This window comes from Oncorhynchus keta, chromosome 24 (genome assembly GCF_023373465.1).
Source record: "Oncorhynchus keta strain PuntledgeMale-10-30-2019 chromosome 24, Oket_V2, whole genome shotgun sequence".
NCBI classification, from domain to species: domain Eukaryota; kingdom Metazoa; phylum Chordata; class Actinopteri; order Salmoniformes; family Salmonidae; genus Oncorhynchus; species Oncorhynchus keta.
The window spans coordinates 31,230,779-31,246,731 of NC_068444.1; the positions used below are offsets into that span (position 1 = coordinate 31,230,779).

The following is a 15,953-nucleotide window of genomic DNA, read 5'->3' on the forward strand; positions in this document are numbered from 1 at the left end:
ACCCCCCTGTAAGGGCTTGAGAGCTTGACATCAAGAGTGGTGTTTTCTCTTCCCCACATGTCCTTACGCACACACACAGAGGCGCAGAGGTGGTATCACATTGACAGCACATTGACAAAAATAACCCAAAAGCAGCTTCAGAGCAGGGCCAGGACGATACCAGTATCGCGATACTCGTTAGTATCGCAGCAAGGAAACAACTTGAAACGGGTTTAACATCTTTAGGAAAACAGCCCTAATGTTGGAAACAAACATCATTATGTCGTCATTCAGAGTCACATTTATTTATTTTCCAAGCTATAGCACACAATATTTTACATACATACAACTCAAGGACCAAAGAGTTTGGGCTGCTTTGTGTTTTCATTTTTGCCAAGGAAAAAAGATTGCGATACTGGTATCGTCCCGGCCGTACTTTAAGAGTGTCTATAAATAATACACTTCCATGCTGTGATGTAAGTCTTCTTCCTCTAAACTTGTTTGGTGCCTCTACTCGGTAAGAGTGCTACTGCTTCTTAATTAAGCCATTTCTTCTGCATCGCCAATTTGAACCTATGTTTGATATAGTTCCACTCTCTCCCTCCTCTCCTCTAGGTGTATATGGAGCACTGTACAGGGATGTGTGTGTGGTCCACCCGTCTCTGCTTTCCTGCGTGGAACCACTGGAGAGCCAGCAGATCCGAGAGCTGCTCAGGAGGCTGGGAGTCCACGAGCTAGAGCCACAGCAACTGCTTGAGAATCACATATACCCTGCCCTGAAGAACAACACATGGAAGGTAACACACACACACACACACACACATCCATTGTTCTATATAAATTGATAATTAATTTATATATTTGTTCTTAAGTGCACAAAGAGCATCTTCTCATCCTCTATCCCTTCCTCTTTAATTGTTTTTTAATTTTACCGTTATTTAACTAGGTAAGTCAGTTAAGAACAAATTATTATTTACAATGACGGACTCCCAAAAGGCAAAAGGCCTCCTGCGGGGACGGGGACCGGGATTAAATATTTTTATAAATTAAATTAAAATATAGGACAAAACACACATCATGACAAGAGACTATACAACACTACATATAGAGAGACCTAAGACGACAACATAGCATGGTAGCAACACAACATGACAACACAGCATGACAGCAGAACATGACAACACAGCATGACAGCAGCACATGACAACACAGCATGACAGCAGAACATGACAACACAGCATGACAGCAGCACATGACAACACAGCATGACAGCAGCACATGACAACACAGCATGACAGCAACATATGACAACACAGCATGGCAGCAACATATGACAACATGGTAGCAAAACAACATGGCAGAGGCACAACATGGTAGCAGCACAAAACAGGGTACAAACATTATTGGGCACAGACAACAGCACAAAGGGCAAGAAGGTAGAGACAACAATACATCATGCAAAGCAGCCACAACTGTCAGTAAGAGTGTCCATGATTGAGGATTTGAATGAAAACTGTCCAGTTTGAGTGTTAGATGCAGCTCGTTCCAGTACCTAGCTGCAGCGAACTGAAAAGAGGAGCGACCCTGTGCTTTGGGGACCTTTAACAGAATGTGACTGGCAGAACGGGTGTTGTATGTGGAGGATGAGGGCTGCAGTAGATATCTCCGATGGGGGGAGTGAGGCCAAAGAGGGTTTTATAAATGAGCATCAACCAGTGGGTCTTGCGACGGGTACACAGAGATGACCAGTTTACAGAGGAGTATAGAGTGCAGTGATGTGTCCTATAAGGAGCATTGGTGGCAAATCTGATGGTCGAATGGTAAAGAACATCTAGCTGCTCGAGAGCACCCTTACCTGCTGATCTATAAACTAAGTTTCCATAATCTAGCATGGGTAGGATGGTCATCTGAATCAGGGTTAGTTTGGCAGCTGGGGTGAAAGAGGAGCGACTACGATAGAGGAAACCAAGTCTAGATTTAACTTTAGCCTGCAGCTTTGATATGTGCTGAGAGAAGGACAGTGCACTGTCTAGCCATACTCCCAAGTACTTGTATGAGGTGTCTACCTCAAGCTCTAAACCCTCAGAGGTCTTAATCACACCTGGAAAAGTCGGCCAGAGGTGGTTATAATAGGATGGGGGGCCAAAAGTCTTTGTGACCAATAGAGAGTCAGTCAGTGCCACGGTAGGTTGAACAAGAAATTTTGTTCTGGATCGAAGTTTATGCTGTGAAGGGTAACACCCTGTATATATCCCTGCCGAAAAACAAAGTTTAACAAACTACAAAACAATCTTATTGTAAAAACAAAACATGTTGAAAAATGTGAGAGCTCACATGCAGCTGTGTGCCTTCACTTAGCATTCAGTCCTTATAAAGTAAATATATCATTGTCATGTATTTTCTTGCCTTTTGAAAATAAATGATAGCTTCAGACTAGACATTTCTCACTCAGTTCCAGGTTGTATGGTGTTTTCAGGTTTCTGTTTGTTTGTCAGAGCATTTGCTGTTTAGCTTGGGAATAAAAATCCTTGGTGGTATGAAGGTAATTCCATCCAAAATCAGGTTGTAGGTTTGGAGTTTTGATATGGAGTGAAGGTTATGTTGTAGAGGGTATCATCCTGAATGTGTCCCTGCCAGAAAAATCTAAGTTTATCTAACTCTAAATCTATCTTTTATTTAAAACATGCTGAAAAATGCAGGAGCTCATCTGCTCATGACCTCTCTCTCTCCATCTCTCCCTCTCTGTCTCGCTCTCTCGCTCTCTCTCTTCTCCAGTCCAAGCCGGTGGAGGCAGTGGTGAGCTACCTAGTGTTCATCAAGCAGCACTCCTCCCCTCAGGAGTACACTCACCCAGACACTGTAGTACCGGTACTGACCACAAGGGGACTGCTCTTCCCTGCTGACCACAAAGTACACTTCTCTACACACTACGGCAATATGGACCTGCCCAACAAACTACCAGGTACACACACACTGTAATTATTAGGTCATCACTATAGAATTCTCAAAATGTTACCATTTATAAATAAATACCAGTCAGCTAGCAGTGTTTGTAGAGACTTGTTTGTAGAGAACTGTTGAACTGGCCCAAATACTGCATGACTAACTACAATGGGATATTGTTCCCAGAAGTAAACCTTGTCCTTTGTGACTGTCCCCAGAACAAACATGGCCTGGTCCACGTCGTCTGGTGAAATTTTGGACAGTGCACTGGAGTGTGTGTGTGTGTGTGTGTGTTTAGCTTCCCCCTTTGTGAGAGAGTTTGTGAGAGAGTTTGTGCGTGTGTATAGCAGCCTCAATTGTGAGGGGTAAAGAAGGCATGAAATGCTGTGAAGAGGGGAGCTGTGTGTGTCATTAGTTATGTAACAGAGTGGATCTGCACGCTTGACCTCCCTCTAAAGGAAAGAGGAGAGACTAACCACTTCTTTCTCACTCACTTTCCTCTGTTCATCCTGTTCCTAACCACAAGCCTCTTTCTCTGTACACTTCCTCAATTTCTGCTCCCCTGCTTGGCTGAATTTACAATCACATTAGTCCATAAGCTAAAGCTACACCACTCATTATCTCTTTCTCTCTCTCTCTCTCTTTCTCTCGCTGTCTCTGTCTTTTTCTCCCTTTCTCCAGGTGTGGACTGGGTGTTGCTGAGTGGTTGTTATGTGGAGACAGATGGAGACGTGGAGGGATGGAGAGATCTGTTCATTAGGCTGGGAGTCAGAGAGAGACTCATACTGAGGAAAGAGAGACTCACTCTAACTTCTAAAGAGCTGGTGAGGAGGGAGGATGGGAACAGGCATATGTATGTTTGACCCATATAAACAGAGGATGTAGAAGTTAAAATGCTTTGATCTGTTTTATCAGACACAGTATTGACTGGTGACTTTGAGACGGTTAGAATCCACCATAAACTCTGTGTGGTATTTACTTGTGCATCAGAGTTCCTGTTTCAAATCAAATTGTATTTTTCACATGCTTCATAAGCAACAGGTGTAGACTAACAGTGAAATGCTTACTTAGGAAAGAAAGAGAGAGAGAGAGAGATGTGTGCTTATAGGTAGGGATACAATGACTAGGCAACAGGATAGACCATAAACATTACACTGTTTGTGCTCTATCCACTGGGTAACCAACTCCTCTCCTCCGCTGTCTGCACACACCCAAAGTATGAGAAACACATTCACAAACGCACACACTGACTGGCTAAGGCTAGATTTGGCTAAGGCTAGATTAGCCTATGGATGATAAACAGATTCCACACGTAGTGCTCTAGCCAAAAGTATAATATGAATAGGATACCATCATGATCAGCAGCAATGACTATTGACTAAGGCTAAAGTCTTCTTATGAATGTCCTCGAGCAGGGATGGGCAACTGATTTGGTGTCACACGTTTGTCCCAGCCCGTCCCTGCCTTAGAGATCAACATAACATAGGACTGTTTCCCAGGCATGACTAATCTTCCCATACTTATCGCAGAGGTGACTGAGGTGAACAACTCTTTAAGACCGGGGTATGTCACATCGGCGATGGATTAATAAGGTCTATTTTAGACCATGGTGAGGAAAGGGATTGTCATTGGTATTCGACTGAGTTATTTGAAGGCTTCATCACTCTTATGTGATGTCTGAAATCAATTGAATTATGTTGTCTTAAGTACAACCCGGCCTCCCAAACACAACTATCTACCAAGATGGCACCGACAAACATGGCCTACCTGACTCTAGCTCCTAGAGAACTTTGCAGTTTTTATTTTATTTTGGGGGGGCTAATTTTTACAGTATTCTTAATATTTTTTTTGTGGGGGGGATTTATGTGTATTGTTGGGCATTACTGCTCTGTTGGAGCTAGAAACAAAAGCATTTCACTGCACCTGCGATAACATCTGCAAAATATGTGTACGCGACCAATACGATTTGATTTCACCTCCTCGGTTTTGGGCAGCATCGCGTTAGTGAAAACCCAGACTGTTCTCATGGCAGACCTGGTTGTAGCTAGATATGTTCGCGTTGGGGACAGTTTTAGCATTTTAGCTAACCCTTTCCCTAACCTTAATCTAATTCTCCTAACCGGCAATGTTAATTATCCTAGCCGGCAATGTTAATTATCCTAGCCGGCAACGTTAATTCTCCTAACCTGCAGTGTAAATTCTGCCCTGAGAAGAGTCTTGATTTCTACTAATGCAAGGTTTTGGCCGAGTCACTCACAGGTCCACACATTTGAGATGGACTTTTTCCTCTTTCCCTCTATCCCCTGTCATTGTTGTACTCTCTCCTTACCATCCCCCCTTCCCTTCATCCTCCCCTCTCTCCCAGGCCTCCAGTCCCTGGGCGGTGGAGAGTGAGTTGTGGCCATGTAGAGCAGGCAGGGCCGGAGGACCAGAGGAGGGGTGTGTGCTGGATGACTACCCCTGTGAGGAGCTCCTCTCTCTGGTCACGGCGCAGCTGCCTGCCCCTGTCCTCATAGAGCAGAGACAAGCACTGCTGGAGCTACTGGAGACCAACTGGGACACTGGGTAACCAACTCCTCTCCTCCACTGTCTACACACCATATATACATACTAGAGGTCGACCGATTAATGGCTCATTAATAAGTGCTGATTTCAAGTTTTCATAATAATCGGTAATCTGTCTTTTTGGACGCCGATTATGGCCGCTTACATTGCGATATACAAGGAGACTGCGTGGCAGGCTGACCACCTGTTACGTGAGTGCAGAATCAAAAGGACCTGGTGGCTGCAAGGAGCCAAGGTAAGTTGCTAGCTAGCTTCAAACTTATCTTATAAAAAACAATCAATCTTCACATAATCACTAGTTAACTGCACATGGTTGATAATTTTACTAGGTTAACTAGCTTGTCCTGCGTTGAATATAATCAATGTGGTGCCTGTTAATTTATCATCGAATCAGAGCCTACTTCAACTTCGCCAAATGGGTGATGAATTTAACAAAAGCGCATTTACGAAAAAAGCACAAGCCTTGCACCAATGTCCCTAACCATAAACATCAATGCCTTTCTTAAAATCAATACACAAGTATATTTTATTAACCCTGCATATTTAGTTAAAATAAATGAATGTTAGCAGGCAATATTAACTAGGGAAATTGTGTCACTTCTCTTGCAGAGTCAGGGTATATGCAGCAGTTTGGGCCGCCTGGCTCTTGCGAACTGTGTGAAGACCATTTCTTCCTAACAAAGACCGTAATTAATTTGCCAGAATTGTACATAATTATGACATAACATCGAAGGTTGTGCAATGTAATAGCACCTTAGATAAAATACGGAACGGTTCCATATTTCACTGAAAGAATAAACGTTTTGTTTTTGAAATTATAGTTTCCGGATTTTACCATATTAATGACCTAAGGCTCGTATTTCTGTGTGTTTATTATATTATAATTAAGTCTATGATTTGATAGAGCAGTGGTAGGCAGCAGTATGCTCGTAAGCATTCATTCAAACAGCACTTTCCTGCGTTTGCCAGCAGCTCTTCGCAATGCTTGAAGCACAGCGCTGTTTATGACTTCAAGCCTATCAACTCCCGAGATTAGACTGGGAATACTAAAGTGCCTATAAGAATGTCCAATAGTCCAAGGTATTTGAAATACAAATGGTATAGAGAGAAATAGTAAATGCGTCTTAATTCCTATAATAACTACAACCTAAAACGTCTTACCTGGGGATATTGAAGACTCATGTTAAAAGGAACCACCAGCTTTCATATGTTCTCATGTTCTGAGCAAGGAACTTAAATGTTAGCTTTTTTACATGGCACAGTGCACTTTTACTTTCTTCTCCAACACTGTGTTCTTGCACTGTTTAAACCAAATTGAACATTATTTATTTGTGACTAAATTGATTTTATTTATGTGCTATATTACGTTTAAATAAGTGTTCCTTGTTCATTCAGTATTGTTGTAATTGTCATTATTATTTATAGATATAATATATATATGAAAATCGTCCGATTTTAATCGATATCTGCTTTTTTTGGTCCTCCAATAATCTGTATCGGCGTTGAAAAATCATAATCGGTCGACCTCTAATACATACACACACACAAACCTCTGCACTCACCCAAAGTATGACAAACATGTTCACACACTCTTAAACAATATGATAACCCACACTCCCCCGACAACTCACTGGATTATTGAGTCCTCTTTTGAGGAGCTGGGTTTACAGGCCTCCACACTCCTAGATTATAGTCCCTGCAGTCTGCCACCGAGACGCCCTAATCCAGCCCAATCCCTGCTGTGTTTGGGGGAGTTAAGTTTTGGGAGATCTATCTGGTCTTGTTCTCAATCTGAAGATTACTCACTTGTATCCTCACTCCTATCTCCTCATTCTTGTGTCTGTGTGCTTCCTTATAATAATTGAAAATCCAGGTTAGCAGGGTAGGAAGTGGAAGTGCTCTATTTAATGAAGAGAATTGCGTGCACATTTAAAGGACTGGACAGAACTGAATTGTCATGGTTTAATACTCTAATATATTTATTTTAACGTTATTTGACCAGGTAAGTTGACTGAGAACACATTCTCATTTACAGCAACAACCTGGGGAATGGTTACAGGGGAGAGGAGGGAGATGAATGAGCCAATTGTAAGATGGGGATGACGGACAGCTTGGGAATTTAGCCAGGACACCGGGGTAAACACCCCTACTCATATGATAAGTGCCATTGGATCTTTAATGACCTCTGAGAGTCAGGACATCTGTTTAATGTCCCATCCGAAAGACTGCACCCTAGACAGGGCAGTGTCCTGGGGCATTGGGATATTTTTTAGACCAGAAGAAAGAGGGCTTCCTACTGGCCCACCAACATCACTTCCAGCAGCATCTGTTCTCCCATCCAGGGACTGACCAGGACCAACCCTGCTTAGTTTCATAAGCAAGCCAGCAGTGGGATGCAGGGTGGTATGCTGCTGGTAAATAATGTAGGCCTGTGGAGTTGAAGCTACTTTAGCTAGTAGTGATGGTCTTCTCATACCATCCATGTCTACTGAGTCATATTCGGATGTGATACTGAGCATTATCACATTGCACTCATCTCTTTCAGACATTTGTTAATTCACATTATCCAGTTTGCCTCTAAACAATTACTGGATTCATTCATTCCGATTCTGATTATAGCATACTTATTTAGTTCCTTCTCTCTCCCTATCTCCTTCTACTTTTATCAGTGACCGGTACTCTCAGTATCTGACAGCCCAGGTGATTGACAGCGAGGGCCGGCTAATCAAGAGCACCAAGTCCTCCTTTTTCCATTTCCTGTCCTGCCTTCCCTGGGTGCCGGCCTATTGTCTGCAGGCAGGTGCAGAGGGAGGGAGAAAGGCGGAGTATCTGTGTCCTAACTCAGTCTACCTGTACTCACCTGAGGTGCACAATCTACTGGGGACTCACGTCAGCTATATTGACATGACCCCCAGCGAGTTCACCAGGACTCTAGGTAAGAAAGTGTCAGTGTAAGAACTACAACAAAAACTACAAATTACAGAGGCGTCCTTAATCCGGCTCCTATTTTTTCTGTAGGAATGAAGAACAGCGTCAATGTGGAGGAGCTGATTGGCTACCTGAAGAAGTGGTGTGTAAAAACATCCTCAGCCAGTGGTCCAGAGGGGCAGGAGAAGCAGGAAGAGGAGGGGTCAGAGTTTAGCTCGACTGTGCAGCATGTCCACAGTGTGTACTCCTTCCTGCACAAGAACTGTTCTCAGACCAACCTCAAGGAGCTGTTCCAACACACACCGGCCGTCTTCATAGAGTACAACAGGTAGGTCACCTCCCTAACCCCAACCCGTGACCTCTCACCTCTAACCCCTCCCATGTAACACACCATCCATGTTCAGCAAATACAACAGGTATACCACAGCCCTGACCTCTAACCCATGTGTGTGTTGGTCGTGTCCCTCCAGGAACGGAGACTGGTGTTCCGGTAGGTTCTACCACCTGAAGGAGGTGTGTTGGAGCGACCCCACCGAGATGTTTGTCCGCTACCGGGAGCTGACCCGCGGGGCTGACAGTACAGTACAGGAACCCAGAGTCCTGGCCCCCTTCTACAGCAAACTGGATGACATGAAGGACCTCTTCCAACGGGTATGGAACCACTCATACTCCTGTTTTAACCCAGGGATTATTGATATGTCATACCTTTTAATATATATATGGCACTTCAACCAAAGAACTGTATATGTGCCTTTTTCATTTTCAGATGACAGATTTTATATCATCTTATAAATTCACTGTCCAGAGTTCTCAGCTGACATGGAAATGTATTGTACATGTTGTCTATTTATAGACTGTATGTAATATCAAGACTCTGGATGATTCATATTGACTAGACAACAGAAATACTAGTATACAAAACATTAAGAACACCTGCTTTTTCCATGACAGACTGACCAGGTGAATCCACTTTAGGATTTTTAAGCCTGGAGACAAATGAGACATGGGTTGTGTTGGTGTGCCATTCAGAGTGTGAATGGGCAAGGCAAAATATTTAAGTGCCTTTGAACAGGGTATGGTAGTAGGTGCCAGGTGCACCGGTTTGTGTCTAGAACTGCAACGCTGCTGGGTTTTTCACACTCAACAGGTTCCCGTGTGTATCGAGACTGGTCCACCACCCAAAGGACATCCAGCCAACTTGACACAACAGTGGGCAGCATTGGAGTCAACATGCCTGTGGAATGCTTTTGACACATTGTAGAGTACATGCCCTGACGAATTGAGGCTGTTCTGAGAGTGGGGAGGGGAGGGGGGGGGGGGTCAAATCAATATCAGGAGTTCCTAATGTTTGGTATACTCAATGTATACCATATCACCAAAATGTTTCAAAACAGAGATATATTGTTTGTCGGTTGGGGGGGGTTTAGATGACACACCAATTTGATGCTTTTCTTTCTCCTTTGAGTATATTTTCTTAAACAACACTGTGTTGTGTTTTCTTACTGTAGTTGTTAAAGGTGGAGCTCACCCCATCCATGCTGCAGTATGTGGTTCTACTGGAGCTGGTGTGTAACTCCTGTCCTCTACCTACTGTAGATGTACTCCGAGATGTGTCCAAACTCTACGCCAGGCTGGGTGAGTCTCTCCCTCTTCTGAGTCACGGTCCTTTCATGGAAGTTATATAATGCCCTTCTACCTGAACCCAGTCTGAATAACTCTCTGTTGTGTCTGTTATTTCCTGTCGAAATAACGATCTCTCTGTGTCTGTCTCTCTTTAGCTGACAAGTGTAAAACCCCTGGACAGGGAGAACAGGAGCGAAACCTAAGCACCAACCCCAGATACTGTTCTACACTGAAGGGTGAGGAACAACACACACACACTTTAGTTCCTTATTGGACTGGTTTTAGTAACATGTACATTCTTATTGTCCTCCGATATTCAGGGATGTTGCTGGATAAGAGGGTGTTCCCCACTAAGGACAACAGCTGGGTGACTCTAGCCCACAGACCCATGATACCAGACAGCAAAGAGCTGGAGAAGATCTTTAAGGCCCACAAACAGGTGTGTCTGCTCAACCTGCCCCTCCCAGAGAAGAAGCCTGCACTCAGGACCAAGACTGGACCATCCCAAGGTACTGGACATAACGCTGCAAACGTCAACATTGTGACTTAATAGGGAAAGTACATGGAGAAGCTGTGGATCTGTATATCTGACACTCTCTCCTTTCCCCGCTCTCGCTCTCTCTCCCCAGGTTGGTCTGTCAGTGCAGGGTGGTTCAGTGAGGAAGATAGGATTCTGTTCCTGAAGATCTGTGACGTACGCTTCCTGTCCCAATGTGTCAGTACTGAGGCACAGACGGAGCACTACAGACCCTGCCCCTCCATGCAGCGCCTTGTGCAGTCTGTGGTTCCCTATATCCAGAGGTTCCTCTACCACCACGAGGACCTGCAAGAACTCTACTGGGAACTAAAGAAGAACAACATCAGGCAGACCATCAGACAGCTCACCTACGGACAGGTATAGTACAACCTCACCTTAGAACTCACATTAGTACCTTACTGTGGAACCTAATCTGAGAAACTCATATTAGAGCCTTAGAACCTTACATTAGAACCTCACTTTAGCTGAGAACCACACCTTTTAAACTGGTAGGAACCTCACCTCAGAACCTGTGTTTGTGTGCAGGTAGGTATGTTGTACACGCGGTACCTGCTGTCTGTGAGTGATGAGGAGGATCCCGTGGTAGAGATGGAGGATGTCATATGTCTACTGAAGGACAACAAGGAACTCTACATCCAGAAAGACCACCTCTCAGCCAGGCTCGACATCTGCAGGTGTGCGCGCGCATGTGTATGTTTGTGTGTGTGCGCAGGTAGGTATGTGTGTGTGTTGGTAAATAGCTCCTGACTGTGTGTTTCTTCAGAGAGCTGGTGAAGCTCTTCAGCTTCGAGAGCAGTCACAGGAAGGAGCTGCTGCACTTCCTGAGTGGTCTGATGACATCACTGCCAGACAATGCAGCTCTAAAGAGGTTTCTTCAGAAGGAGTGCCCAGGAGAACTGCCCAGTGAGGAGGAGGCATGGGAGGTCCCTCAACCTGTACTACCTGTACAGCCAATACCAGGTAGTGTGTCTTGCACTGACCAATGTGACTACACTCATCGGAATATAATGACTGAAGATATGGAAGTAAACTGCAGACATTCCTTGTTAGAACTCCTCTCCTCCAATTCCAGTGGCATCACCGGTTGTCTCAACCCCAGAAGATGACTTCCGTCCTGGGCAGGAGGATGGAGAGCAGACCCTAACGTGTTGGCCTCCCCGCGCCTCCCTCTCCAACACAGCAGCCAGTCGCACAGGTACTGAGAGTTGTCTCTGTGTGTGTGTTTCTGTGTGAATATAGTGTGTACCCGTAATCCTGTATGATCGTATCCTCTCAGAGCGCCAGCAGACAGCAGGACCAGTGGAGGCGGTGTTGAAGATGTGGCCCCCTCCGGCTGAACCCAAAGACAGCCCCAGCTATAGCCCCAGCTCCATCTCCAACCACAGCCCCAAAGAGAGAGACCCAGAGAGGGAGATGGATGCAAGGAGAGAGGGTGTCCAGAGTCAGAGCCCCTGCGATGGCACAGCGGAGGACCATCCCAGCCACCTGGGTACCATAGGTCAGACCCTCTTTGTCCTTATTATGGAGTTTATTTAGGTGTTTATGATGGTATATGATTAGGTGATTGTTTGATTTGTCGATTGATACATTTGATCATATGCTTGTAAGCCGTATGGAACAGTATTGTAATTCTCTCCTCTCCTGGTTGTTTTACTACACACAGAGCCCAGTCAGGATGCAGCAGTGGAAGCAGAGCAGAACGCAGACAAAGCTGTGGCAGGTAGAGAGTCTGGCCAGTACGCTGCCAGAGGCCCAGACCAGCACAGACCAGACAAGACCAGTGGACACAACCAGCAAACGTAAGACCCATCCCCTGGCTGCAGCTTGTACACTCTGATCATTTAGTTTTTTTGCAGTAGTCCATTATATGGCATCTTTTAAATGTTACTTGCAACACTACATGACCAAACGTATGTGGAGTCCTGTTCGTCATTCCAAAATCATGGGCTTTCATATGTAGTTGGTCCCCCTTTTTGCTGCTATAACAGCCTCCACTCTTTTGGGAAGGCATTCCACTAGATGTTGGAACATTTCTGAAGGGACTTGCTTCCAGTGAGGTCGGGCACTGATGTTGTGACGTTAGACCTGGCTCGCAGTCTGTGTTCCAATTCATCCCAAAGGTGTTCGATGGGGTTGAGGTCAGGGCTCTGTGCAGGCCAGTCAAGTTCTAAGGGGCCTGAACCATGAAAAACAGCCCCAGACCATTATTCCTCATCCACCAAACTTTACAGTTGGCACTATGCGTTGGGGAAGGTAGCGTTTTCCTGGCATCCGCCAAACCCAGATTAGTCCATCGGATTGCCAGATAGTGAAGCGTGATTCATCACTCCAGAGAACGCGTTTCCAATGCTCCAGAGTCCAATGGCGGCGAGCTTCACACCACTCCAGATATTTACCAAGTAGACAAAAATAAAAAGGAATAATAATAAAGTAACAATGCTAAATGACTTAAATGTAAATGTAAGAAGAACAATATTGAGGTTATATACAGGGGGCAGCGATACCGAGTCAGTGTGCAGGGTTACAGGCTCGTTGAGGTAATCTGTACATGTAGGTGGGGGTGAAGTGATTATGCACCTGTACTGACCTCATTCCCCCTCTCCCAGCTTCAGTACCACCATTCCAGAGGGGGTGGTATCCAGTATGTTCCAGGGGGCTAGCCAGCGTCCTCCCCTGGCCCTGGACTCACCTGTTTGGGCTAAACCTCTGCATCCTCAGGCCCTCCTGGAGGACCTGCAGCTTGAATGCCAGAGACCTTCCACGGTGAGTGACTGATCACACACATATGATGATTTATAAGCACAGTAAGAGGCTCGTCCTTTCTATATGCAGGAAGTCATATTGCCAAGTGCACCTTTTTTAAAAGGTGTATTTCTATGTGTGTTCTGTAGGTGCTGTTTTCTGATGATCAGAGGGACACAGTGGCCATCGGGGAGTGGGGCGAGAAGCTGGTCTTCTCCTTCCTCTGTCACTGGAGAGACAGCCAGGCCCCCGGGGGGCCCTGCCTGGTCACCTGGTACAACCAGTGCGGAGAGAGCGGCCAGCCCTATGACTTCAAACTAATTTTCAACCTCACTCAGAAGGGGGAGTCAGAGGAGGGGGAGTCAGGGGAGGAGAAACAAGAGAAGAAGCGAGGGATGGTAGTGAGAGAGGTGTTTGTGGAGGTGAAGTCAACGGTGAAGAAGGACAGAGCGTTCATCCACCTCTCGGCCAACGAGCTGGACTTTGCTCTGAGGGAGAAGGAGCGGTATCACGTGTTCAGGGTGTACAACGCGGGCGACTCCGAAAAGGTCCGTCTGTGTCGTATACAGAACCTGGCCCAACACCTCCATGCTAAAGACCTGGAGCTCTTCCTCTTTGTCTAGGAGAGACAATGGGGCACCCTATTCCCTATATAGTGCCCTAGCCATTAGAAGTGCACTATATAAGGAATAGGGTGCCATTTTGCACGAAGACAAGTATGTCTTTCTTCCTGAATGTGTCTTACTGTCCCTCCAGTAACATTTGGATTCAGGTCTGTGGAACATACCACTTGATACCATAATGTAGGTGCCACTTTTGTTGAATTTGTTAAATTTAATAGCATAAAAAATACTTACTTTATTAACACTAGTTCCCTAGTGAATGACAAGACGAATACCAGCTGAAACAACACATTTATTTCCTGAGTGTGTCTTATCTATGGTAACATTTGTGTTGTTTGTTGAAAAAAGTTGCTTCCTTTAGTTTATTAACTGTTTATTTTATCATGCACGCTGTTTTTATCTACCTCTTGTGTAAGAGAGGGGTCGGGTTTCTATGTTATAGCTATTGCACTATAGTCAGAAGGACTGCAGAGAAGACTTTTACTGGTAACTAATGTTTTATATGGATTTGTGCTGCCTTTTAAACCACCTTTTAAATGCACAGATTTTCATTTAAGAACCTTTTATAGTTTGAAGATGTGTTGAATCTTGACTGGTCTGATGTAAGTGAACATACACTTTTGAAATATTAGGTTTATGCCCTGTTCTCCGTCCCAAGCAGGTTGACAGTCAGGACATTCCCTGGTATTCAGCCAGTTATATTGTAACGTCATACTGGACTGTGAGTTAAGATATACAGTTTTGAAACCGAGATAAGGTGTTTGATTCAAACAGAATATTTTCTTTTTGTCTCAGCCCCCCCAAAAAATGAAAATACTGAACAACTGTTGATGTTAGATTTGTTTTATCATTCCGTTGAAAAATAAAACATCTTTCCCGGTAATATGGTAGCAAAAATAGTCTAATTTATTTTGTACCATTTCATTTCTCTGATCTTTGTAAAGTAATCATAGGCTCTGAGTCTGGGTGCCGCGCCTCACAAAATGCTAGCACTGCGTTGTGACGCAGATACACACACACTCCTCATTGCTCTTTTCAGCAGACTTTGTTTGTTTGTGACATCCAGACCCTGTAGGAACAGAATAGTTAAGAGGCCTCTGTACCAGAGGATTAAGTGATTATGATGAGTGTGTGTGAAGATAAACCACGCAGAAACAGAGCAGGCTGCCAGACCAGACAGGCTCCACACACGACTCACACCGTTCCTCTGTAATTACTGTATAATAATGAACAGACCATTGACAGGACAAATACATACATGCATACATACACACACTTAGTCATTGCAGTATTTTTATAGGCTTGTATCTTCCCTGTCTTGTGTGTATTTCTCTGTGGAATGTAACGCTGTGGTATGAGGGAGTGTGTACTGTTATGGTATCTAGATAGCACTGCTGGCATTCTCCCATCTCTATCTGTTCTTGTGATGCAACCTGTTGGTAACACCACATCAGAGATGGTAATGATATGTTAGTAGGTCTAATAACAAGTCCTTCTCACGCCTCACAGTGACAGTTTAATGCACCAGGTGCGGTAGTCTAAGGTGTATTCTCTCTTCCTTCATCTTCAGTGATCTGAAAGAACTGGACAGGTGATAGCAAAGTCCTACTGTAGTGAACATTCTCCTGTTTTCAGATCAGTTATTAGCCTAAACTAAGATGATGGAGAGGAAGCCACTGTTTGTTACAAGACTGTCATGCATCCAAACAGTTCTAATTGTGCTGATCATAGTGGTAATATGAAACAATGTCCATCATAGTCCTGCAATAAAATGACCAATTACTAATTTTGAGATGTAGCCCATCACTTTCCATGACTTGAATCCCTATAATGCCATAGCCCTCCCAAACTCTTCAACAACCGTCAACCTATAAATTCACGTCTCATTCCTACCTTTCCTTTCCGAGTTTAACTCGCTAATCTGTACGGAGACAGCGAGGACCGTAACTCCGGTCCAGGCTTGCAAGCAGGGTGCGCGTCTACCGATTCTCCGCTGCTATTGGTTGAGGCGG

At 44.6% G+C, this 15,953-nt stretch overlaps 1 protein-coding gene across 5 annotated transcripts in view; it reads left to right on the top strand.

Annotated features, from left to right (window-relative positions):
* The window catches only part of wu:fj29h11 (uncharacterized), a 55,663-nt gene extending 40,839 nt beyond the window's left edge, over window positions 1-14,824 (top strand). For all 5 annotated transcript variants that reach the window (XM_035734416.2, XM_035734418.2, XM_035734419.2 and 2 more), the window contains 18 exons: window positions 595-776; window positions 2,755-2,941; window positions 3,604-3,746; window positions 5,288-5,487; window positions 8,157-8,422; window positions 8,506-8,743; window positions 8,886-9,066; window positions 9,924-10,050; window positions 10,194-10,274; window positions 10,359-10,547; window positions 10,668-10,933; window positions 11,102-11,250; window positions 11,340-11,536; window positions 11,649-11,771; window positions 11,853-12,074; window positions 12,240-12,375; window positions 13,183-13,339; window positions 13,468-14,824. In XM_035734416.2, the coding sequence (XP_035590309.1) occupies window positions 595-776; window positions 2,755-2,941; window positions 3,604-3,746; window positions 5,288-5,487; window positions 8,157-8,422; window positions 8,506-8,743; window positions 8,886-9,066; window positions 9,924-10,050; window positions 10,194-10,274; window positions 10,359-10,547; window positions 10,668-10,933; window positions 11,102-11,250; window positions 11,340-11,536; window positions 11,649-11,771; window positions 11,853-12,074; window positions 12,240-12,375; window positions 13,183-13,339; window positions 13,468-13,941 (3,518 nt within the window). In that variant the 3' untranslated portion in view covers window positions 13,942-14,824. The remainder of the gene's footprint in view (window positions 1-594; window positions 777-2,754; window positions 2,942-3,603; window positions 3,747-5,287; window positions 5,488-8,156; window positions 8,423-8,505; window positions 8,744-8,885; window positions 9,067-9,923; window positions 10,051-10,193; window positions 10,275-10,358; window positions 10,548-10,667; window positions 10,934-11,101; window positions 11,251-11,339; window positions 11,537-11,648; window positions 11,772-11,852; window positions 12,075-12,239; window positions 12,376-13,182; window positions 13,340-13,467) is intronic.
* Window positions 14,825-15,953: the final 1,129 nt, after the last annotated feature.